This window comes from Castor canadensis, chromosome 17 (genome assembly GCF_047511655.1).
Source record: "Castor canadensis chromosome 17, mCasCan1.hap1v2, whole genome shotgun sequence".
Lineage (NCBI taxonomy): Eukaryota > Metazoa > Chordata > Mammalia > Rodentia > Castoridae > Castor > Castor canadensis.
Genome location: NC_133402.1, coordinates 21963028 through 21988820, shown reverse-complemented (window position 1 = coordinate 21988820; position 25793 = coordinate 21963028). Strand labels below are relative to the sequence as shown.

The 25793-nt window shown below is 48.8% G+C and overlaps 1 protein-coding gene across 1 annotated transcript in view; it reads left to right on the top strand.

The window, feature by feature from the left end:
* The first annotated feature begins 353 nt into the window (after positions 1 to 353).
* The window catches only part of Hs3st2 (heparan sulfate-glucosamine 3-sulfotransferase 2), a 95814-nt gene continuing 70374 nt past the window's right edge, over positions 354 to 25793 (top strand). The window contains exon 1 of the mRNA XM_020153721.2: positions 354 to 1267. Coding sequence (XP_020009310.1) covers positions 798 to 1267 — 470 coding nt within the window. The 5' untranslated portion in view covers positions 354 to 797. The remainder of the gene's footprint in view (positions 1268 to 25793) is intronic.

The window sequence follows — 25793 nt, the reverse complement described above, 5'->3', positions numbered from 1 at the left end:
GGGACCGCGCACCAGGGCAGGGTGCTCGTGTCTGCGCCAGTGCCCGCGTCTGGCCTGGGGTTGGCGCAATCTCGACTTGGGCTCCTAGCCCTGGGTGTCGACAGGCCAGTGTACTGGGGATGTCCAGCCTCCTCCAGGAGTACCTGATGTGCCTGGCACCTTCTTCTCACCGCCCCAAGCTGATCAGAGCTCCTTAGGGAGAGGCCTGCGTGCCGAGGACCTGGGACAGCGTGTCCCTGAGAGGAGAAAGAGAGTGGGGGCGCAGGGGGCGGGCCAAGGTCCCCGGGCGCGGCGCGGGCTCGGGGGACCCGCGCGGCTGACGTCAGGCGACTCCTTAAATAGAGCCGGCAGCGCGCTCCGCTCGGCATTTCCCGAGGAGCCAGAGTGCGGCCCGCGCCAGCGCCACCGTCCGGTCCGTCCGCCAGCGGGCACAGCCGCGCGGCCACCGAGCGCTCCCTGCGCGGCGCTGCGAGCCTCCGGAATGGGGCTTCGGGCGCTGGGCGCGCTCCGAACCCGGCGCATGTAGGAGCCAAGCCGCGCCGGAGCCGCCCCACTGCCCGGAGCCCCATCGCCGAGGACCCGGAGATGCTGGGAATGCTGTCGCCTGTTCCCCGAGGAGCCGCCGCGCCCGGGATTCCCGGGCATGGTGCGCGCCCCGAGAAGAAGGCGCCCCCTACAACTGACCCGCGCCCCCGGGGCAGCGCCACGAGAACCCTCTAGGCGACCGCAGCGCCACAACCGCTCTGCCGCAGGTGCCCTCTCGGAAACCATGTACCCCGGAGCGGGCCCATGGAGCCATGGCCTATAGGGTCCTGGGCCGCGCGGGGCCACCTCAGCCGCGGAGGGCACGCAGGCTGCTCTTCGCGTTCACGCTGTCGCTGTCCTGCACTTACCTGTGTTACAGCTTCCTGTGCTGCTGCGACGACCTCGGCCGCAGCCGCCTCTTGGGCGCGCCTCGCTGCCTCCGCGGCCCCGGTGCGAGCAGCCAGAAACTTCTCCCCAAGTCCCGCCCCTGCGGTCCCCCCGGGCCACCGCCCAGCGCGCCCGCGGCCGCCGCCGCTCCCGCTCCGCGCCTCCCCGGCTCCAACCACTCGGGCACACCGAAGCTGGGCACCAAGCGGCTTCCCCAAGCCCTCATTGTGGGCGTGAAGAAGGGGGGCACCCGCGCGGTGCTGGAGTTTATCCGCGTGCACCCGGACGTGCGGGCCTTGGGCACCGAGCCCCACTTCTTCGACAGGAACTACGGCCGCGGGCTGGACTGGTACAGGTAAGGACGTGGGTCCCACTCCGTGCGCCACCACTCTGATCGGTTCCATCCTTGGAGTCATGGCTTGCGTTTTCTCTTCGCCTTCACCCAGCTAGGTATGTGGGTTTAGGCTGACACGTGGGGAGCAGAAGTCTCTAGCAGAAGGCTCTCCCCAGAACTTCCCTGTGGTTATCGAGATGGGCACGCGGTTTCTTGAACTGCTCAGGGCGTCTCCTCCTGTCCCCGGAGTCCCTGCAAGGGAAGGGAGATTTCCAGTCACATCCTTTTGCGGGCTGGAGAGCTGCCTGTGCCTCCAGCCTTTAAGGTGGATGGAGCAGGGTGCCCAAGCAAGGGGCAAGCCAGGCTACGGGTGCTGCTAACCACAACACTATCCTGCCCTAGGTAGGGTTGAGAAGGGGAAATCAGGACACGGATCCCCTGGGAGAGGTCCTTGTAGTTAGGCAGATGGAGAAAGAATGAGAAAGACCCTCCAGGGAGTCCCATTCCCAGCCACCAGCATTTGGTGCTGTACAGGGGCTGCCTTCTCCTCCCCCAACACTGGGGGATGTCTTGGAGTCAGAGGTCTTGGAGTGATGGAAAGAACCCTAGATTCAAATCTTGGTTCTGTGCATTAGCTTGAACAAGTGCTTCCAGCTCTCCCATCCTCTCTGCTCTCATCTGTCAGGATGGGCAGAAAAACAGTCCATGCCTGGTCTGCCTCCCAAGGCTTTGCTAAAGTGCTTTGAAGGTGTAGAAAAAGACACTTAGAACAGGTGCTCTATACCAGTAGTCAAGATGTGGACTTTGGCACCTCAGGTGAAGAGTAGCCAGAGTTCCAGGGATAGCTAGACATACAAGACTGTCCACTCTTCCCTGGCACCTCGAGGAACAGAAGTTAGGGGGACACAGACAACCTTCTGCAAGGTGATAGCCTCCACTCTCTCATGTCCTGTGTGGTGCTGAAGTGCGGTCCTCCCTTGCTTATGTGCTCACTAGGGGCTGAGTCAGGGCTGGTACAATGTATGGACTCTCCATGACAAACAGGTGATAGAATTCTCACCTGACCCCTTGAAGACATTCTAGAAAAATCTGCATAGTAATGGAACTGTGGAGGGGTGCTCCAGGAGCTCTAGAGTGGCTGAGGCCAACTCTTTTTTTCTAAAAGTAAACTCTTTTGGGCAGTGGAGGTCATGGGCACATTGAACAAAGGACAATTTCATTAGAAAGAGCCCCCCACTGGACTCGTAATAGGGAGCCGTGGATGTGCAAGAAGTGGAGACCACAGGGCCGACCTGCCTGTCATCTTTGCCAGCTAGCCGTGGCCTGCAGTGGCTGTGACTGTAGGTATGGAGCATACACCGTCCCTAAGAGGTGGACACACAGTCTGTCTGCAGCAGAGCCAAGCAGTGCCTCGCTGGCCTGTGGGTGGCTCCCACACTATTAGTATCTGGTTAGTGGATAGGGTGGCAAATGGTGACAGGTGTGGCTCCATGCCAATGCTGATGTCCCATTGTGCTCTCTGAGCTATGACCCACAGGCGTCACATCTCCGTGGATGAGGACACTGTCTGAGGTTGAGCCCAGGTCCAGGGAGGCAGGTGCATCAACAGTGCCCTGCCTGAGTGCGTCAGCCACGGCCACACTCGAGTGCCTGCCAGTTTCCTCGATGGAAAATCTGAGGATTATTAGGAGCCCTTTCGCCAGTGGGAAGTGCAAAACAGCAGAATTCCAAACAACTGCCTTTTAGGTAATGTGCTCTCCAGTGACAAACACCTCGCTCTGAACCCAGTGTCTCCTTCCTCTCTCCTCCCTCCACCATCAAACAGCATACCTCAGGCTTCCTTCCTGGAGCCTGTGTCATTCAGGGATGGCTGCTTTTTATTTTTAACCTTGGCATGTGTGATTCTAAGCCAGCTTAGCTGTGAACCTTAGAGATGGGAGCCATGCTTTTTTTTTTTCCTAGCACATTTGGATTCTGCTAAAATTCTCGGCTAAATCTTGGTAGGTTTTATTTAACATCAAGCACACTGACAGCTCCACTTTTCTTTCTCCTTCCCCCCCAACCTCACCACCCTTTCTTCCTTGATATTTCTAAAAGAAAGATTAGCGCAGAGGCTGGTCCTAGCTGCTATCCCATCACTTGCCCAGGAAGGCTGGGAGCCTACAGCAGCCAGGCTGTGTTGTTTGGATGCTCTTTGGATTGCGATTTGGACACCTCCAGAGTGCAGGGTTTCAGCTGTGGATCCCATGTGTGCACAGGTACTACCGTGCCGTTTGGATACTGCTTCCATATTTCTAGAAGGTCTCTCTGGCTATGTTTCTCCTTTGACTATCACTCAAGTAACATGCACTAATGGCAGAAGTGATGGGGATTACTGGGTTCTTTGAAACCTATGTTCTTCCTTTCTTTCTGAATTCATGAGTTAGGCATGGTGCCCACTGCCCTTATCATTTCACAGCCTGCCATCAGAAAGCCAGTGCCCACTGGTAGACAGGGCTGAGAAGCTGCGCACCCATCATGGTGGACCGCGTTTTCCAAAGTCAGCATTGCAGAGTTGCGTGCAGACACTGGGCTCTACCCACATGGAAGCCCCAGGTGGCGCTTCCAGGGTCAGGAGATCTAACTCTAGGTAGACTCTGGAGAAAAAAATCAAAACTGTTTTCCTCAGCCCACAAGGAAGACTTCTTTCTGTGGGTGCATGGAGATTCAATGTAGCCAGAGAGATACCGTCAGCCAAAGGGACAAGGGGACAGAGCCTGCACCTTTCATGTCTTCAGCCTGAGCCCTTCTTGGGAGCCAGCCCAGCAGGCCACCATTGGACAGCCCTGCCCTCTGCGGAGGGCTCCTTTTCCATGAGCTCATCTCTCCTGTGCCAGTAGCCCGAGGTCCCCTCTCCACATTTCCTCCCCAAGGCAGCAGGGGCCTCAGTTTCCCTGGTCCACAGGGAGGCAAAGTGACAACAGGCTGGCAAGGGCACCAGGATAGGCCAAGCTATATCAAGCCAGAGGTGGCCCCCAGATGCTATGCGAGGTGAAGAAAGGGGGTCCTGCTGAGTCTCATCAGAGTGGGACCCAGAGTCACTGTCCTGGAAACTGGTTTTGAAGATGCTGTGTCCAGAAGTGCCCTGGGAAGTCTTTGGGACATAAAGATGAGGTGGCAATGCTACTACTGTTGCCACTGTCTCTATTCCTTTGCTGCTGACACTCCTGTGACCACCATTATTTATTTTTATTTTGTGATACTAAGGTTTGAACTCAGGGCCTGGCACCTGGTAGCCAGTCCTTCTTCCACTTGAGCCGTGGCCCCAGCCCTTTTGGCTTATTTTTCAGGTAGGGGCTCACTGTTTTTGCTGGGCTGACCTGGACTTCAGTTCTCCTATTTATGCCTCCAAGCACAGCTGGAATGACAGGCTTGTGTCACCATGCCTGGCTTATTTGTTGAAATGGGGTCTTGCTAATGTTTTGCCCAGGCTAGCTTTGAACTGCAGTCCTCCTGGTCTTTGCCTCTTGAGAAGCTGGGACTACAGTTGTGAGACACTGCGGCCCAGCCTGTTACCATCATTAATACTAGTCTATTAAAACTATCCATCTCTGTCCCTGTTGCTGTTACAAGTGAACTGAGGAAGTAATTAACTGCTAGAAAATTGTTTTTATACTTTCCTTTTCCTTACTTCCTTTCTACCTTCTTCCTCTTCCTCCTTCCTTCCTTTTGAACTTCCTTCCTGCCTTTCTCTGGATTGATAAAAAGTCACCTGACACTTCTGCTGATCAGTTTACCCACCTTTCAAATGGAAACAGCACCCAGCCTGCTGCTTGTTAGTCTTGTGAAACTGCTGCACGGCAATCTGTGTCTCACGTAGACAAGAAAGTGCTTCTCCAAGTGGAAGATTCCATGAAGGATGTTATGGTTTTGCCAAGATTTGTGCCAGGCACACATTCCTAAGTGTCATCACCTTTTAGGAGTTTCGGAGTGTCCGGCAGTGTTCAAAGACGGAGGGGAAGCTGAGCATTACCTAAAGCGCTCTCAGCGTTGCTGGCGTTCCAGGCTGGCAGGGTGCGTGTGGAGAGGAAGTGAGTCTTTCTAAATGCATTAAAATGCGAACAAGAGCAAGTTAATACACGATAATTGACTCTGCGCTCCGTGTCCAAATTTTGATAGATGAGCCCGTTCTGTACATTTTAGACTCCATCTCACATCTCTGGTTATTTATTTGTTCAGCATCAATGGTGTTCTTGGGACTGTGTAAGGCAAAAGAGATACAGTATTTGCCCCAGAGGCAATAATCTAAGTCAGACAGAGAAGGAAAGGCACAGAATGAAATCTGTCACATTAGCAAGCTCGTTTCCATCCAGAAATCATATGCTAACAGCACAGGAAAACATTGGGAGAACCCAAAGGCGAACGACAGGGGCCTGGCGCATGAAGTAGAGGGGCAGAAGGCTTTGCCATCTTATAATGATCAGATCCATGCATGTGACAGGCGGCCTGTGCTCCCTGCCTGTGCTCAGATGTTGTGCTACACACACAGATTGTGCCTGTGCAGACTTCTGTCTTTCTGTGGAGCTTCCCTGCCCCAGTCCAGGGGAATGCCACCTATCTGATAAAATGGAACCACGAGTCCCTAAGTCCCCCATCTGTCTTGTAGCTCTCTGTCAGCCTCACAGCACACTGGAGATACGATAGTTAGTTCTGGCATATGTCCTGGCCAGGCACTAAGGGACATTTAGAATGGGCAAGTAGAGCTGTCATTGCTCAAGGAGGCTTTGAAGAGCTGGCTTTCCTAGCACCGTTAGGACTGTTTGCGTGTTAAACTGTGAAAACAGCACCTCAGAGGCACAGTTTGCTTTTTCCTTATTTTACCATCGCTGAGATTAGGATGTGTCTTACGAGTGATGATGTTTGTCCTAGACTCAATGAGGTATGGCACTTCCATGCTGGTTGGGAGCCCCTCCCCATCAAGATGCCGTCTGCCTTGAAGACTTGGCTTCCCTGGCTAGCCTGAGACCCACCGGCCCTTCCAAAGAACAAGTGACAACATGGAGGGCGCCTGACACACAGAGGGCATCCTAGCCCCTGGAGTCTGCAGGGCTCTCTCCTGATTGGTGAAGGAGCTGTACCCACTTTGGATTTTGGAATGCCATCTCCAAAAGCATCAATCCTAAAATTAGGGAGGGTCTGTGGCTGATGCTCAGCATGAGACAGAGGCTGTCTGCTGGGCATGTAGTCCCAGGCTGATTAGAGACGTGCTCACTGTACCCCCATACTTGGAGGCCCATCCCACGAGTCCTTCACAGTTTGGGGTGCAGTGGAGGCTGACGGGTGCTCTTACGTGCGTGCTCTTCCGTGTTCCATGCACCAGTGTGCACAGGCGTACAATCGCTTTCTTCCCTTTGGGTAGACCTCCATGAATCATTTCGGGGTGACTGAATGACAGAGTGGGAGTGGAGGGGAGGAAGCACACTTTCCTATTGATCGGGATCTGAAGGAGGACTTGAAGGGGAGGTAGCAGCCAGGGGCAGGGAAGAGGATGTAGATAGCAGACTGGGGCTCTGAGCTGGGCTGGCGGGGCCTGAAAGGTCACAGCTGTGCCGGGCCTGTGGACACACCGTCTCCCAGCTCTGACTCTGATGCAGGTTAATCCATGTATATGTCAGACGCCTACCACGCACCAGGCTCTGTGCCAGGCTGCTGTAGGCTGGCTCTGCTGCCACTTTTTTCTCCTAATGGGCTGTGCTGAGCTGAAGTGCTTTGTGGTCCACGAGCTGATTGACGAGCTGGGTGAAGCCACCAGTGAGTGGAAATAACTCGGCTCTCCAGAGGTAATCGCTGCCTGTCAAGCTACACAGCTGGGCTGGGCGTCCACAGCTGCACACCCCGGGTCTTCTCAGCAGGACCACGTGACAGGCGGGGGCGGCGTTCTGACAGAGCGCGTTCTCCCAGGAGACGGACTGGTGGTGTGGCCTAGTGGTCCAAGTGACACTTGGGTCACAGGTCCCTCGGGCAAATCTGCCCCAGCTTTTCAGAGTAGAGGAGCCAGAGTGGTGCCATCTCAGTGCCCATGGCCACCAGCTCCTGTCCCTGCTCCCCAGGTAAGAAAGTAAGGGGTGTCTGCTCGGGGTGGAGGCCTGAGGACCCCTCACTCCATCTCCCAATAGTGACATAGCTCCCACGTCTTGGAGGGACACATTTCTAGGTGTCAGTCATTCTTGTCTCACTTCTGGATTTTGCAAAGCCTGGGGTAACCTCTCCCACTGTCTTCTTAATATTTTTGTTCAAGTTAACTCATTTAAAAATTATGATCGTGGTTACCAGAGGCCAAGGACTTATGGGGGAGGGAGGGTTGGTCAGTGGGTACTGGGTTATAGTTAGACAGGAGCAAGAAGTTCTAGACTGTTACTGTACATTTCACAAAGTTAGAAGGAAGGATTTTGAATGTATCCCCATAGACGATGATAAATGTTTGAGGTATTTTTAAGCATTATGCAATGTGTGCATGTATCAGAACATCATCTGAAACTCCATTAGTGCTAGTCAGCTTTCTGTTACTGTGACAAAATACCTGAGGCCATCAAACTTAAAAAGAGGAAAGGTTTGTTTTGGCTCACAGTTCTTTTCAGTGCACAGTTGGTTGGCACATTGCTTCTGCCCTATAGTGAGACAGAACATCATGGTGGGAACATGTGGCAGAGGAAGCACTCAACTCGTGGCCAGAAACAAAAGAAAGAGATAGGAAAGGGCTGGATTCCCACTGTTCCCCTTGAGGGCATTCCTCCAGTGACCTCCCAGTAGGTCTCACCTCTTGAAAGTTAAAGGTTCCACATCATCCCACTAACACCAAGCTGAGAACCAAGCCTTAAACATGGGCCTTTGGGGGCCATTCCAAATCCAAATTATTGCACCACTAATTTGTACAATTTTTATGTTTTTAGATATTAGTTAAAAAATGAATTTAAAAAGTATAATCTTTCATAAAGCAGCAGGTTTAGTTTTCCTTCATAGGAGAGACTATATTACAATATACGCACATTAGTGCAATTCAAAATGACAAAGGGGGCCCAGGCCCAGTGGCTCATGTCTGTAATCCTAGCTGCTCAGGAGGCAGAGATCAGGAGGATCACATTTCAAGACCAGCCTGGGCTGGTCCACAAGACCCCATCTCAGCCAGTGACTGTGCATGGTGGCACACGCTTGTCATCCCAGCTCTGAGGGAAGTGTAAATAGGAGGATTGAGGTCCAGGTCAGCCAGGCATAAAAGCGAGACCCTATCTCAAAAGTAATGAAAGCAAAAAGGGCTGGGGGTGTGGCTCAAGTGGTAAAGTGCCTGCCTGGCAAGAGCAAGGTCCTGAGTTCAAACCCCAGTACCACAGAAATTTTAAAAATGACCTAAGTATCCAGTGGAAACTTTCCCCTCTTTCCTACTCCATCTTTTGGCCACAAAATTCCTCTTCCCAGGAACAATGACAGTACCATTTTGGGGCCTTTTAAAGTTCTGCTATGTATTTGTAAACTCAATGCATTCTATGCAAATATAGTTCAAATAAATATTTTTACAAAGCAACTTTATTTTAAAACCCCCTAAATGGAAAACCAGCATCATTGCATACATAGCAAGTAACCATAAAAATAGATACATATTGAGAACGAAAGTGCGTTATTGAATTTTTGCTATGTTGTGTGGCTGGAGTGTTCCAAGCCTGCAGCGGTCCCTAAAAGGGGTACCAGGAGACGAGAGCAGGAGGTTGAAGAAATATTGATGTCGCTGTGGGACTTTTCCCCTTAATGCAGTTAGAAGGGATGAACACAAAATGGAAAAGACAGTACATTTCTCCCTCCGACCCTGTGGCATTTAGTAGGTCTGTGTGGCATCTGACACGCAACATCGCTGACATGAGGGGAAACACTGCTGGGCTTTGCAGAAAATCCAACTTCAGTCAACACGATTATGTCTCTAGCTTTTTGAATCCTTTGGCGGGTTAATGATTGGGATCAGAAAGCTGAAGGAAGACCCAGAACAAATACAAGCATTAAGAGAAATGCTTTGGCCAGACACTGGTGGCTCACACCTGTAATCCTTGCTATTCAGGAGGCAGAGATCATGGGGATCACCGTTCAAAGCCAGCCCCAGGGAAATAGTTCCAGACACCCATATTGTAAGAAAGCAATGCAAAAAAGGGCTGGCGGAGCAGCTCAGGTGGTAGAGCACCTGCCTAGCAGGCGTGAGGCCCTGAGTTCAAATCCCAGGGCTACAAAAAACAAGAAAAAATACTTTTGGTTTGTAGGACTCACAGAGCCTCCAGCCTCCAGGAAAGCCAGGTCTCCTGAAGAAAGGGGAGAGTGAACATTCAAAGGGGAAAATATTACAGTCCTCCCACGATCGTCAGCTACTGAAGTTGTGGCATAGCTGCAGGTGAGGCATCAGGGTTGCAAAAGTCAGAGAGAAGGTTGCTCCCACAGGGGAGTCAGCAACTTCTGGAGAAGGTGATCAAGGGTATTTTTTAATTTTGAGGCTCATATGAGACAGGATGTCCCTTTTTAAAAATCTCTGAATGCAGGCCAGGCCAGGTGGCTTACTTCTGTAATCCCAGCTACTTATGAGGTGAAGATAGAGAGGATCATGGTTTGAGGCCAGCCAGGCAAAAAGTTAATGAAGCCCCATCTCAATCAGATGTGGTGGTGTACAACTGTGGTCCCAGCTATGTGGAAGGCAAAGATAGGAGGACCATGATCCGAGGCTGGCGTGGGCACAACAGTGAGACCTCAGGTGAAAATAACTAAAATAAAACAGCCTGGGGTGTGACTGAAGTGCCAGAGCCCCTGTCTAGCAAGTGCAAGGCTTTGTATTCAAACCCAAGACCACCAAAGAAAAAAAATTTGTGGCTGCAAAGTTCCATTTCTCCCCTTTAGTCACATGACACGAGGCTTACACACAAGGCAGGGCAGGGCGGGTCCGTTCCATGTTCTCAGATGGTTTAATGTCAGTGAATGGAGAGGATGCCCACTGGGGAAGACAGTCACGGGGCTCCCCCATCCATTGTTAACAAAGGCAACACGGAGGGTGATGGTGACAGCGACGGTGCTCCCCACCACAGTCTGTCCTTTAATTGGGCAGATTGTCACCAAACTGCTGGAGAGGTGGCTTCTGGCCGGCTCAGGCCTCAGTGCTCACTTCTGGGAAAGCACCCCAGATTTGCCCTGAGGCGGGGGAAAAGCTGGGCAGCCACTGAAGCAGACCTGGTGTGGGATTTGGGATCCCTGGGAAGAGGCTCTTGGAACGCATGGGTGGAGAGAACTCAGAACCATAAGGAGCAGAAATGCATTGCCCCCCTTATCTGCTGGGGATACACCCCCAAGACTCCAGAGGATGCCTGAAATTGTGGTTAAGACCAAACCCTATATATTCTGTTTTTCCTGTGCATATGATAAAGCTTGATTTATAAATTAGGCACAGCAAGAGATTAATAGCAGTAACTATTAATAAAACAGAACCATTGTAACAGTGTACCGTCATAAGTTCTGGGAATGTGGTCTCTTTCAAAATATCTTACTGTTTTTCCACCTTTTCACTTAAAAGAAAGACTTCACAGCTTCTCTGCCTTTGGAGCTATTATTAAGTAAAATAAGGGTTATTTGAACATAAGCACTGACATTCTGTGACAGTCAGCCTGATAGTCAGGATGCTACTAAGTGACTAACGGGCAGGTAGCATATATGATGTGGACACCCTGGACAAGAGAATGAGTCAGTCCCCAGGTAAGACGGGGCAGGGTGGAGTGAGACAGAGATGTAATCATGCTATTCAGAATGGTGCGCAACTTAAAACTTATAAATAGTTTATTTCTGAGATTTTCTATTTAGTCTTTTGGGGCCACATTGGACCACAGGCACCTGAACCATGGATAAGGGAGTCAGCTGTACTTGGCAAGTCAGTTTCGACACAGAAATTCAAAGCTCAGGTCCTAGGATTGGAAGGAAGTGCTCTCTGTGGCTCAGTTTCCACGCTGAAAACCGGGCAAATCATACCAACTTTCAGGTTGGGTCACAGTGAGAAGTCAATGAACAATTCCATGGAAAAATGCTTTCAACACTTCCAGCATACAGAAAGTATCCAATAAGTGTTAACTCTCATCATTGACTATCCATTCTGATGTCAGACCTTTATTGATCCCAAAACTGAGGACACAGGCTGGCTTTTGAAATGTTCATGGAAAATTTATACACAAGTCCAAGACGGTAAGTAGGCTCCATAACAGCCATCATCACACAGAAAGGAGATGAAATCTGAAGGCTTCCTGGGAGAGACAGTATGTTATTTGGGTCCCCATAGACAAACAGGATCTCTTCAGCCAGTGTTGTTGAACCAGGGCTGATGAAGAAGTGGCCCTACAGGGGTACTGATTCCAAACACTTCCATCCCACAGTTTCACTCCTGGTTACAGTGAAATCACAAAATTAAGCCACTTCAGATCTGTGTGCATTTTGGACCACCAAACACTGTTCCCTTTCCCTGGGAACAAGGAAAAGAGCTGAAGGGGACTACAAGCCACATAGTAAGATCTTGGCATCTGCAGGGTCACAGAGGAAGGACCCCCATCCAGGGACACTTTGGGGAGGTAGATCCTGGAGCTTCAGGGTGCTCTTGTCTCCACTGGGTCCCTCTTTCCCCAGAACATTCCAGATCTTTTCCCACAGTTTGTGGCTTGTATGTTACTTCCTGGAAGAAGTCTTCCTGAGCCACCTGGTCTAAGACTGCTCACCTTCCTCACCCTCCTCTAACTCCTGTCACCTTCTTCCTTCATCTTCTCCATCTTTCTGCTGCAACTCAAAATGACTTGTTCATTCTCTTTTTACTTACCTCTCCCCGGTAGACTGAAAACTCCCGGAGAGCAGACTTGGTGTCTAACCTGGTTTTTAGTCGTGTCCCTGGAGCTCACATAGAGCCTGGCTCACAGTCGGTGTTCCATAAACATTTGTTGAGTTGCAAGGCAAAGTGGCTCACGACTGTAATCCTAGCTATTTGGGAGGCAGAGATCGAGGAGGATAGAAATTAGAGGCTAGCTGGGGCAAAAAATTCACAGCATCCCATCTCAACCAATAAAAATGCTGAGCCTGATGGCACAAGCCTGTCATCCTACTACAATAGAAGTTTAAATAACAGAATTGCAGTCCAGACCACCCCAGGCATAAGACAAGAACAACCAAAGCACAAAGGGCTAGGAGCATGGCTCAAGTGGTAGAACACCTGCCTAGCAAGCACAAGGCTCTGAGTTCAAACCCCAGCACCATCACCAAAAGGTATGTGTGTGTTGAGTGGCTAACCTTCAAGCATGAGGGACAGTTGGGACTTCCTGAGTGTGCTCTGAGGCCACCAATGGACCATATTCCTTTATTTGGCTTGTCACACTGGTTCTGATGGGGTGAGAAAGTACAGAATTTAGATATTGGTGGCTTGGTCATCATGTCAACAGATTGTTTATTGAGCACCTTCTGTGTACTGGGTTCTAGAAGTCACTGGGGAGAGCAGGGAAACAAGGAGACAGATCCCTGACCTCATGATGCCTACTTTCTGTGGGGTGGGGAGGAGAGGGCCAGTGAAGAAGGTGTATCTTTCGGGGGCAGAAAGTACTATGGAGGCAGTGTGAGCGGGTGAGGGGAGGCATTGCTAATCTCAATAGGAAAGGCCTTAACTGGGGAGGTGGCACTTGGGCCAAGATCTGAAGGAGGTGAAGGGACCAACCATGCTGTGATTTGGAGGGAAGAACATTCTAGCAAAGGGAAAAACAAATGCCAAGGCTCTGATGACAGCAGGGTGGTCACAGTGATGGAGGCCAATGTGGCTAGAGTGGAGCGAGCAAGGAGGATGGGAGAGAATAAATTCAGAGAGGGACCAGGGGCCAGAGTACGTGGGCCTAGTCAGCCATCTGAGAATCTTGGCTTGTGCTCTGTGTTCATGGGGAGGCAGTGGATGGCTGGGAGTTGAGTCCTGAGCTGCTGTGCAGGAGAGCAAAGCCTAAAGCCAGAAGTGTGATTAGGGGAACCTAAAGCTGTGCCCAGTCCAGCTTCCAGGCTGGGCTGTTCAGCATCCATCTGTAGGTGTCTCTGAGCTAACCAAAGAAAAGAGCTATGCTTGCCTGTCGCCTGGAGTCTTCCTTCCCTAATAGCTGGGAGATGGCAGGGTCTCCCTTTCTGGGGTCGTCTAGAAATGCATTTTGTGGGTAACCTCTTAAGATCTTTGAAGGTTGAATTAACTCTGCCACAACCCCCAAAAGGCATGTGTCATTTGGTGTGTGCTGCCCTGCTTCCCTCTTGCCCTGTTCTGCCTATCCACATGCATGGTGACATGTGTCACCTGATTTGGGGCTTGTGTGTGTTCAAGCAGAGCTGAACACTGTCCCCCCTCCCAGACTTCCTCGAAGCTGATGACGCACAGGGACCCATTCTCTGCTCCAGCAACCTCTTTGCAGCGGTTTTCTGCCTTGGTGGTTTTCATGAAGAGGGGAACTCATCTAACGGCTTTCATTGCTTCAGACGATGGCTTAAAGTGCAGGTAGCACTTCCCAGGATCAATCCCCGTTTTCAGGAGTGTCTGGTTAGACACGCTGCAGTTTATGGCCACTTCTCATTGAGACAGTGTGGGATCTGAATTATTAATTCTGTGAAGATGAGTTAAGTCACTGTGGTGCTCTGTGGTGGCACTGCCCCTGCTCCGGAATCCTTTCTCATCTTTTCCCCAGCATAGACATCACCATTAACTAGACGTTCTAGGGCAGCATGGCCAGATTTCCACCTGTCAGTCATTTTGCAAGGAGGGAAAAAACTCTGACTGAATTCAGCTGATTTTTCCTTCCAGGGATGAAGTGAAAGAAATACACCCAAATGACTGGGGGAGGTCCCTCTGTCCAAACCAGTTACAGGTCCTTGAATTTGAGCATCATTCAAATGACAACTGTGCAAACAAGGTCACACCTAAAACATGCATCTCTGAGCTGGTGCTGGGAGAGGTGTGTGGAGGGCGGAGCCGCTCGGAGCATTGGGATCTGAAGCAGTGACAGAGCTTCGCAGAGCTTCTCCCCCACGGACCATCAAAGACTCAGTGTCCCCAGGGACGACGTGGACACATGACCAGTGAAGTTGACTGTGGAACCACAAGGCTACATGGGATGTTGCAGTCACACAAGTCCCACGGAGAAGATAACTGCTAGTTGATGCTGATTTTTTTTTCTTTTGCCATGCCTGTGTGGCTAGCTCTCCCAGATTTTTCTTTCTTTTTTTTTTTTTTGTGAAAAAGCCTTTTAAAGAAAATTGTAGCAGGTGTAGGTATACCTGTAATCCCAACTCTTAGGAGGGTGAGGCAGGAGGATCTCAACTTCAAGGTCAGCCTGGGCTGCATAGCAAGACCCTGTCTCAAAAAAAAAACCAAAATCATGAACTCTCCAGTTACAACTGTGACTTACTGATCACCACTTTTATCAAAACAGTTTGTGGGGGTGCTACCAGTTGTCTGCTTTTGTGACTAAGAGGGTGGGCCTTAGAAACAGGCACTGCTGACTTCTCATCTGCCACTCGTTCACTGTGAGGTAAAGTTGCCTCATCTTTTGTTTTTGGTTTTCTCTTTTTATGGCAGTGATGGTGGTTTTGGGGTTTGAGCTCAGAGCTTTGCACTTGAGTGCTGTACCACTTAAGCACACCTCCAGCCCTTTTCGCTCAGGCAAGTTTTGAGATAGGGTTTTGCTTTTTGCCTGGGGCCAGTGTGGATAGTGGTGGCCCTCCCCTATTAAGTTTCTTGCCACAGCTGAGATGACAGGTGTGCACCACCATACCTGGCTTTTCTCTGTTGAGATGGGGTCTCGAGAACTTTTTGCTTTAGGGGCTAGCAGAGTGGTTCAAGTGATAAAGCACCTGCCTAGCAAGCATGAGGCCCCACGTTCAAACCTCAGTACTGAAAAAAACAAAAAACAAAAAACTTTGCCTGGACTGGATTTGAATTGAGATCCTCCTGATCTCAGTCTCTCAAGTAGCTAGGATTACAGGAGTAAGTCACTAGGCCCAACTTGCTAAGATGAGGATAGCAAGTGTTCCTACCACACAGGTTGCTGGAGTGATTCAGTGTTAGGTTTTGTTATTGCTGCTGTTGGAAGCAGGTTTCATTCTCACTAAGCTGGTGGCTTGCCTGGAAGACAGACTCACTGACAAAATGAAGACCTGTGTCAGCGGGAGGACAACTGAGTCTTGTCAGTTGGGCCAGTGAGATGCCAGGAGACTCATGGTTGGAGAGACCCTTTTGGTCGCAGAACTAGACCACAGGGAGGAAGCCAGCAATCTCCTCTACTCCCTCATCATTCAGTGTGCCCACAGAGTCCCCGCAGGGCATGGAGCTGGTGACCCTGTCCTCCCTGCTTCCCCATGGGACTGAAGGACTTGTAGCTCCATCACTGCTTGAAGCTCATTACAGCTTCAAGCTCCTCCATCCTTCTACTCCTCTTGCCATTTGCCACCTGCACAGGACACAGGTGCTCCACAGTCCATGCTTTCATGATGACATCCTTCCACAGAGGCGAATGCTGCTCTGATTTTGGACGTTTGCTCTAGACCAAACCTCCAGCCTAGAGAGGAAAATCTTGCTAAGAAGGACAGACTTTGGGCCAAGCAGGAGTGGGCCATAAAGATCAGCCTAGAGGAATTTCTGTTCAGTCATGATCAGTCATTAGCCCTTGCAGAAGGAGCTTGGCGACTGTGGGGCACAGGAGGCTGGAGAGAGATGAGTGTGAGGAGAGAGAAGGCAGCCACCTCTCAGGAGAGTGAGTACCTGCCAGGGGCCTCAGAGGTGACCCAGTTAGTTCTTTTACCAGACAAGCCAAGCTCTGACTCACAGAGCGGTGCCGTGAGAATGGTGGCCTCACTGGTACTGAGCCCGCATATGCCAGCCATGGGCAGATGAGCCAGGAGATGGTCGAGGCTGACCCTTGCCTCCAGGGAATTCTGTCTGTCCATGAGGCCCCCAGTCATGGGACCATCCGTGTCCTTTCTAAACACTTAGGCGTTGTCCCTGACCCTCAGTCACTGCTGTGCCATTCTCACCATTTATTTTTGGACATTTTAAGCAAATCCCTCCATTTGGGTAGTATTAAGGCCCACTCCCATGTGTTTACTTAAAAGTCAAATTTCCCATCACCATCTGAAATGAGACCCTCACCTTGTGCCAGCAGGAGAAAGTAATTAAAAACAAAACAGCTGGCTTGCTTTGCTGTGCCAGAGGCTGCCCCTTTTTCTGGTAAAAAGGAAACTCGGCATTCTAGCACCTAAAACTTCTCCGTGCTGCAATCAGAAGTCTTGAATGGAGTGAAAGAGGAAAGGCAATTTCTCTAATGAAGTGCTTAGGTGGCTTTTGGAGTCAGCACCCCCTTTTTTAACACTGGTGGTTCCTAACCCACACTTTGGGACATGCTGACTACCATATATCTTTCCCCCTTTGACATTACCAGTACGTATCATATTTGGTTGTCATAATGGTCCATCCACAGCTTGGGAGGGACTGGCTGACATTACAGAGTCTGAGTGGTTTAAAAAGCTGTGATTCCCATTTAAATTGCAAATGATAGGGCATCATGGGAAGACGGAAGCAGCCAAGAAGAACGGGAGGAAAGGATCCAGCTTGGCAGTATTTTTAGATCCCTTTCCCCAGATCGCTTTTGCATAATTTGAATCTGGACTTTCGTGTGATAAATTCTGATATCTGTGCCTGATCCATTCCCCAGGGGCTCGCCCACGGCCTCTCCACAGTTCCAATTTTCATCACCTATGTCAAACCTTTGTTTAATTCTCCTTAAAAACACAGGGACATTGGAAGATGCTTACAGGCATTACACTGGCCATGTACGTGTGTTTCTAGATGTGTGACACTCTGGCCCACAAGCCATGCTTGCCAGCCACAGGGAGGGGTGGCTAGAAAGAGTCAGATAAGGAGGTTTGGGGGTATTCTGTGGGGCACGTTAAGTGACCTGTTCCCATCCTGACTGTGGAGGGGTGCTCACGAGAATCTACATGTGTTAACACGCATACAACAGGACTTGGGACGAGCCCAGTGGTAGAGCACTCACCTAGCACACTTGAATTTGGACCCCAGCACTGAAGAAATAATCACAGAGTGGAACACCAATAAAAAGTCTACTTTGTAGTATGTATATGCAGTCTGTAAATATATACATGTGTGTGTGTGTGTGTGTGTGTGTGTGTGTGTGTGTGTATGTGTACATGAGAAGATCAGGCCCAGCGCCTTGGGTCAGCTGGAGGTGAGTGTCACGATGAGGAAAGATACAGTAAGGTGGGGAGAACCCAAGGATTTCCCTCCACAAAGCAATCCATGGTCTCCCCAAAGCACTCGTGACCTCCTAACTCCCAGAGAGGCCACTGCTGAGCCAGAGGCGCTTCCCCATCCTCCATCCTGAGCCCACAGAGCAGGGGAGGAGCACCGCTTTGGCCTGCAGAGGTCACAGTTCCTTTCTCCCCAGACTCTGCTAAAGAGGGCCGCCAATCATGTCCTTCTTGCTGTGGCATTGGAACTAGATTCAGAGACCATCACCAGTGAAGACTGCAGGATTGCTTCCATTTTGTGTCCACAGCGCACTCTGTGTCCTTTCAGGAATCCCATTTTGGGCTAGGCACGGGTGGTTCACACCTGTAATGCTAACTCAGGAGGCAGAGATCAGGAGGATCTCGGTTTGAAGCCAGCCAGGGCAAATAGTTCACAAGACTGTTATCTAGAAAAACCCATTACAAAAAAAGGGGGTGGGGGGGCTGGTGGTGAGGCTTGAGGTGTAGGCCCTGAATTCAAATCCCAGTACCAAAAAAAAAAAAGGCTCCATTTTGGGCTAGGAGAATGGTACAAGTGGTAGAGTGCCTGCCTAGCAAGTCTGAGGACCTGAATTCAAATCCCGGTACCACAATATCACAGACACACACACACAAGGTCACACTTTTCACTTGGGCTACTTGAAGTAGCTTTCTTTTCCTCAGGTAACTGAGATGTCACTTGGATGGTTGTCACTCCCCTCACTGGGGTGGTTGTGTTGAAACCACATGGACTGGAGGCAAAATCGTGGGTGTGGCCAGGGTGTGGGTGATAGTGAGACTCATGGGAGTGACCACCATGAGCATTTGTGGGAAGGAGGTGGGTGAAGCGGGGGGATGGTGTAGTTTCCAAACCCACCAGGGAGCAGAGGGTAAGTGACCAAGTGTGTCAGAAGCGTCCACACCTCCAGCATTGTTACTCTGCACGTGCCCCTGAGGGAAAGACATTGCAGATTTCCTGACTTTGCTGTTTTCTTGTGGATATTGGGCTACCTGCATCAAGTTCAGCTTTGGTTACTCATATTTATCTATTTCAAAAATCATAGTGATCACACCACATATCGAGAGATCTGAGATCCGTCACTGTCATCATTGTCCCCAACATTTGATCTGTAAGTAAACAAAAAAGCAAGCAAATAAACATCCAGCTGGAGTTCAGTTATGCTCAGGTAAGAAGAACAGCAGTGAGGCTGGGCCCAGTGGTGCATGGCTATGATCCAAGCCACTCAGGTGGCAGAGATTGGGAGGAATGCAGTTTGAGGCCAACCCAGGCAAAAAAGCTAGCAAGATCACAGCTCAACCAGTAGCTCCACGTGGTGGCAGGCAACTCTGTGGGAGGCGTAAATAGCAGAATCTTGGTCTGGACCCATCCAGACTCTATTCCAAAACTAAAACAAAAAGTCAGGGGTGTGGCTCAAGTGGTAGAGCACCTGTCCAGCAAGCACAAGGCCCTGAGTTCAAAACCCCAGTGCTACTCCTCACTTCTCCAAAAAAAAGAAGAGCAGTTAAGAAAACATTTGCTTCTTTTTGTATAAAAGAGGAGGAAAGGAATATTATGTAGTTAAAATTTCTTATTTATGCATAAATAAATTCTGAAAGATCACAGAAGAAACTAATAACCTTAGCTTCTGGGGGTAAAACTGGGAGATGGAGAACAGGGTAGGAGAGAGATTTATATTTTTTATGCAACATGAAGATAGTCCTCGAACAATTAAAGTGGAAATTATGCACTATGGGAAAATGAGGAAATTGGTAAATGTAGTAAAAATTTGCTCAAAACAGTTGTAAACGCTGTTGGAATTTTTGCTTTTTAGCCTTCCTGATGGATTGCATGTGCTTTACAGACAGTGCACGCCGCATACACCCTGGGCGGATTCATGTCTTGCAGTTTTATGGAGCAATACAACATGCATATCTTTCTGTGCCCGGGCGTCTGGCTCTGGAGTCAGTTCAATGCTTGTATGACATTTAGCTGTATAGACAGATCATTTCCTGTTTAACCACATCACCTATCGTTGGGCATTTGGATCGCCTCTCCTTTTACTATTTAAAAATAAAAGGGTAGTAACAAGCACTTTGCCCATCCCCCACCCCCGAATAATTCTCTTTGGGAGGAATTTTAGCTCTGAGAATAAGCTTGCTAAAGAAGAAAAGTGTATCAGTTTTGATAGAAATTGCCAGCAGCATTCCTACTCCATGAGAATGTGGGGGCATGTGTCCTTTGCTAGAAGAATCTAAAGTGTTCCCCTGCCAACAGGCTGCTTTCAACCTCAGTAATATCAGCTGCTAACAATCTAATGCCTAAACACTATCTCCTTTTAATTGGAGAAATTTCCATAAGTATTTTAAATTGTTTATTGCTCATTTGTATTTTCTGAAATTTTTGGTTAATTTTTTTTTTCTGTTGAAATATTTGTGTGTAGGCAGAGCACTGGAGATTGAACTCAGGGCCTTGTCCTTGCAAGGCAAGTGCTCTACTACTAGAGCCACTCCACAGCTCTTTTTTGCTATAGTTATTTTACACATAGGGTCTCTTGATTTTGCCTGGGGTTGGCCTGGATCAGGATCCTCTTACCTATGCCTGCATAGCTTGGGATGACAGACATGCATCACCACACCAGCTATTGGCTGAGATGGGGTCATGGGAACCTTTTGTCTGTGCTGGCCTCAAACCTTGATCCTCCTGATCTCTGCCACTCCAGTGGCCTTTCCCCTTTTAAAAGAGGCTGGTTATATAACTAAGGAGTCTCCCTCTGGATTGACTCTTAGCATCTTTATTATTTCAGATGATTCTGATTAGCTGAATTTGATTGAATTTTATGTTTTTATCCAACCTGATAATTTTCATCCTTCAATAGGAAGCTTAAATTTTATATGTGCTCTGATCATTGATATATTTTGTATATGTATGTGTGTGTGTGTGTGTGTGTGTGTGTGATATATTTCTTGGATATTTTTAAATCACTTAATAGGCTGAGGGATGGCTCAAGTGGTAAAACAACACCTGCCTATCAAGCACAAGGCTCTGAGTTCAAACCCCAGTACCACTAAAAGAAAAAAATCATTTCTTTTGTTCATTTTCCCCACCTCTTTGTTCCTCCTCTGACTCTGCTTTTGGGTTGGTGGGATTCTCTTTAGAGTAGAGTGGAAGGTACTTTGGCTGTTTCTGTAGTTTTTTGTTTTTTTGGTTTTTTTTTAGGTACTGGGGTTTGAACTCAGGGCCTACACCTTGAGCTATTCCACCAGCCCTTTTTTGTGATGGGTTTTTTTCGAGATAGGGTCTCACAGACTATTTGCCTGGTCTGACTTTGAATGTTGATCCTCCTGAGTAGCTAGGATTACAGGCGTGAGTCACCTGCACCCGACCATTTCTGTACTTTTAATCATTGCAGTCCCAAGGTTCCCTTGCCAGGCTCTGTCTCTGGTGGATGCTGCTGGGCTCTTCCCTCCCTTTGCTCCTGTGATCTTAGTGTTTAAAAGCACACTATGTCTACATAGTTTAAATGGTTAAATCGTATCAGGAGGCCTGGCAGAGAACAGCCAGAAAAGTCACCGTGTGACTTGTGCACCTTCTGATTCCTGTCTAATGAAACTACCAATTTGTGACTCTTTTCTCTCTGCGTGTGGTTCCTCCGTGTTGCTGGATAACTTGTTTATGTTGCTGTGTCTTACAAATCGCACAAAGGATAACCTTGGAGTTACTCAGGTAGAAGAAGACTTTCAAAACCACAGTTCATCGCAAATAATCAAATGCGCACGGTGCTCGTTCAAACAAGTCAGACGCAGCCACTCAGCTGCCTTCTGCAGTGAAGAAAGCCAGCCAACTAAAGACTCAATCCCAAATGTTAGAGGAATGAGGAAGGAAACAACGAAATAAAGAAATCATTTGGAACAACAAAGGCAGAAATTAATGCATCTGGGGAAATGGTAACAGTAACAGTGATTTTTCTAAAAAATAAATCTGAGAACTAATTATTTAAAAGTCATTAGAGTAGACAAGCATTTATGGTATCTGATGACAAAAATAGACAAAATTAGAAGTGGGTGGGGCCGGGGGAGGTATAACTGCAAGATTTTTAAAAGATCGTCACAGGCCTCAAGCATCTTCCTGGTCCTGGAAGAGAATTAGGTTAAAGTCTAGCACTTAATCCCCACAAAGCACTGTGAACGTGTTAAAGGTATTTTCTTAGCAAGATTCAGAAAAGAATTTCATCTAATAGAAACAGGATGACATCCTGGGCTGAGGTGGGTGACACTCCCCCAAGCTGCCAACAAATCACCCCAGTGCTGGTGTTTCTCACAGAGAGCCACCCAGCATGCAGGAAAGAGACACAGATATCTCAGCAGAGAGCTGAAGGAAGGGAAGTCCTTGGCGGTCACAGAGACCGAGTAGAAAATCTAGGATGCTGTTGCTGAGTGCTTCTTTGTAAAATTGTTATGATTTGATAATCATCTCCGCTAAACTGGGCACAGTGGCTCACACCTGTAATCCTAGCTACTTAGGGAGACAGATTGGGAGAATCACAGCTCGAAGCCATCCTGGACAAAATTTCCACAAGACTCCATCTCAACCAATAGCTGGGCACCATGGCATGTGCCTGTCATCCCAGCAATGACAGGAAGCATAAAAGAGGAGGACCTATTTGCCAGACTGGCCTGGGCAAAAAGCAAGACCTTATCTCCACAATAACCAGAGCAGAAAGGGCTGGAGGTGTGGCTCAAGTGGTAGAGCGAGGTCCTGAGTTCAGATCATGTCAAGTAGTATGTCTCCTATTTTAAATATGACATTTGGTGTGCACTTGAGCTCCTTCACCATGTTAACAATGCCAATTGGCTGTAGTCCTCACCTTTCTCTCTCTGCAACTTTAACCCAGAACTTTCTTCACTTTGTTTTTATTCATCGCTCAGTCAGTTGGTGAACATTTATGCGTGACTTTTTTTTTTAGTTCATGTTTTAACCTGAGCCCTTTGCATGTTGAAGAATATCTTTCTTCTCTTGCATGTAATGATTTGATTGATTTAAAAGTTTTAGGATGAAGTCTTTGTAAAAGTACTTCTAAAAATATGAACCAATGGTCACGGGGCATCTGTGTGTGTGACAGAAGGAACGGGGATTCCTTCTTTCCTCTGTGCAGGAATATGGTTTTGTGTGCTTTTTTTCTCCCTGCCTGTAAGCTTATATAATTTTTCTCTATTACTTAAATTAACAATAAAGACTTGGAACTAGATGGCCTTGTGTTCAAGACCAGCCTCCTCTGCGTGCTAGCTGTGCCCCATCAGGCAGCTTACGTCACTGCTGCGCTCCTGTTGTCCCCTGTGTGTGGCAGGAGTGATGACTATACCAGCCACACAGGGACAATGTGAGTTGACTTGTGCAAAGTGCTTAGAGGAAGACCTGAGCCCGTAGCAGGGACTATATAGGAATTTTTCAAATTTGATTTATTTTCAAATTAGCATATATTATATGCATATATATATAATAGGAAGAGGTTCATTGTGATAATTCCATACGTGTGTACAGTGTACTCTGAAGAAGTTCACCCCTCCGTTACATTCTCGTCCCCTCCCCGCTTTTTATACAATATTTTTGGGCTCACTACCCATCTTCAAATGTAGACATGTGGCTTATTCCATCCTCTCCCCCTCAGCACCCTTTCCTTTCCCCCTCCCTGTGTTGATACCCCAGACTGCCCCCCATACGTTCATGTCCCATCGTCACTATCACCATCACCACCGTCGTCATACTAGATCAGGTTCCACAAATGAGCAGGGACATTCGATATTTGACCTTGGCTTATCTCACTCAGCAGGATGATCTCCAGTTCCATCCATTTTCCTGCAAATGACTTGACTTCATTTTTTTTAATGGCTTAGTAATGTACAGGAATTTTCTACTGTGGCATTATTTTTTATTGCTACTAAACACTTTAGTTCTCATCTTGCTGTGAATTTTATTTGTTTCTGTGAGTAGTGAGAGGTTTTGGCACTCCTATGGGGATTTTCCAAAGGGTCTCCTGTAATACTGGCAGTAACCCTATTATCTGCCAGATTGGCCCCTTTTTCCTTCTAGACACCCCAGATGAGTGTTTCTTCACTTGGCAAGAGAGCACACAGTGAGTAAGTGCCTTGTAGGATCTCAGCTCTCTGAGGCCTCAGGTATCTGGGAACCCTGCCTGACGTTTGTAAGATTGACATTTACCCCCACCCCACCTGACCGCTCAATAGCTGGCCCTTCCTTCATCCCTCTGTCCTGGACTCAGGAGCGTGTCCTGGATCCTGCTAAATCTTCCACGTCCCCCAGTGCGGGTCACGGGTCACGGGTTGGCTGAGTCTTCCCTCAGTGTGGTCTCGTCTTGGTTGGATCTTGTAAAAATTTCTTTAAAATTCTGCCATGGAAGCAAAACACATTCCCTATTCTCCATGCATGCACAGATATCTCTTGGTTTGTCATGGCCAAAAGGGACCAGAGAGCCTGGGGGGAAAAGGGGAAGATGCAAGCTTTAGCTTTGTGTTTCTCCTCCTGGGCTACTGGCTTCTTTGTAGTGGGTTCTGGGTTTTGAATCTAGGCTTCTGGCAAGATTTATGAGCTGCCTTTCTTTTCTTCTCTTTCTTCTGTTGCATTGCTGAGTGCTCAGTGTTTGATCTCCAGAGAAAAGTGTCCTCTTTCCTTGAAGAGAAGGAGAGGCAGGAGAGGGAGAGGAGTTGGCCTTTTCTACCCAGGCTTCTTGAGACTATAACCTCCCCCCAGCACAACATACACCCAGGCCATGTGTGCACTGCATGAGATCCTGACATGCACACCAGGCATCGTGGCTCACATCTGTAATCTCAGTTACTCAGGAGCCAGAGATCAAGAGACTCTAGATTCAAGGCCAGTCTGAGCAAAAATTTAGGGAGACCCCATCTCAACCAATAAGCCAGGTGTGGTGGCACAGGTCTGACATCCCAGATACTAAGGAGACCATAGGTAACAGGATCACAGTCTGAGGTCAAAATGCAGGACCCTATGGCAAGAATTGTGGGAGTTGGGTAGGGCACAAAGGTGCACACCTGCAATCCCAGCTATTTGGGAAGTGACAATCTAGAGGCAAAAAGGGCTGGGGGTGTGGCTTACATGGTACAGCTCATACCTAGCAAGCATAGACCCTCAGTTCAAACCCCAGTACTCCCCACCCCCCAAAAAAGCAAATACTGACACCGACATGCTCAGTTTTCCTAAAAACTGGGGTCTGGAGGCAAGAATGTGAGTGCAGGTAGTTTATTCCGGAGGTGATGCCTGAGAGCAAGGGTGATGCAGTGGGGGAGGAACTCAGGCACAGGAGAAAAGTCAGAAGGGACAGCTGGCTGCCCCTCAGTCCTGCTTGGGAACCTGGAACCTAGGGGACCATGGAGGAGATAGTGCCTAGACTTGTCCCTTAGGCCTGCCAGTGGGAATTTCTCCAAGGGGCACTTCTTTCCCTTGCCTCTGGTCTGCCCTATGTCAGGGCAAAGCAAAGCACCCGCAGGCTGAATAAAGCCCAGGACAGAGTCAGGACACCCCATGGGCTTTTGAGGGATGCAGTCAGGGTTTACAGGAACTGTCAACCTGTCTGTGATGCCAGCCACATGGGAGGCTTGTGCCACCATCCAGCGTATTGATTTGAGATTGAGTCTTGCTAATGTTTTGCCTGGGCTGACCTTGAACTGTGATCCTCCCCCACTGTCACCTCCTGAGTACTGAGAATACAGGCAGAAGCAATGGTCAGCGCCAGTCTTTTCATTTACAGAATTAGAATGGTTCAGCTAAACTTGTGTATCCAGAGGGATACACCACACAGAACGAAGGGGTGAGTTTAGCTGATCCCTGAGAGATTCACAGTGCACATGAAAACACGGTTCCATTTTTCATTTTCCTTCCCTCATCCTGAGTCCAAGAGAAAGTCTTAGTTACACTCTCTGATGCCTATAACACACTAGTTACAATGAACTCTTACATTTCTCTATGCATTTACTTTTACATTTACGTACTGTTGGTAACAACAGTATGGATTTAGGGAAAGAATCTAAAAACCAGATCTATGTTAAATAAAACAGTGAATTTTAAACAAAAATATAAATGAAGCAGTAGTGCAGGACTATGGCAAGAATTGTGGCAGTTGGGTAGGGCACAATGGTGCACACCTACAATCCCAGCTATTTGGGAAGTGACAATCTAGAGGATCAA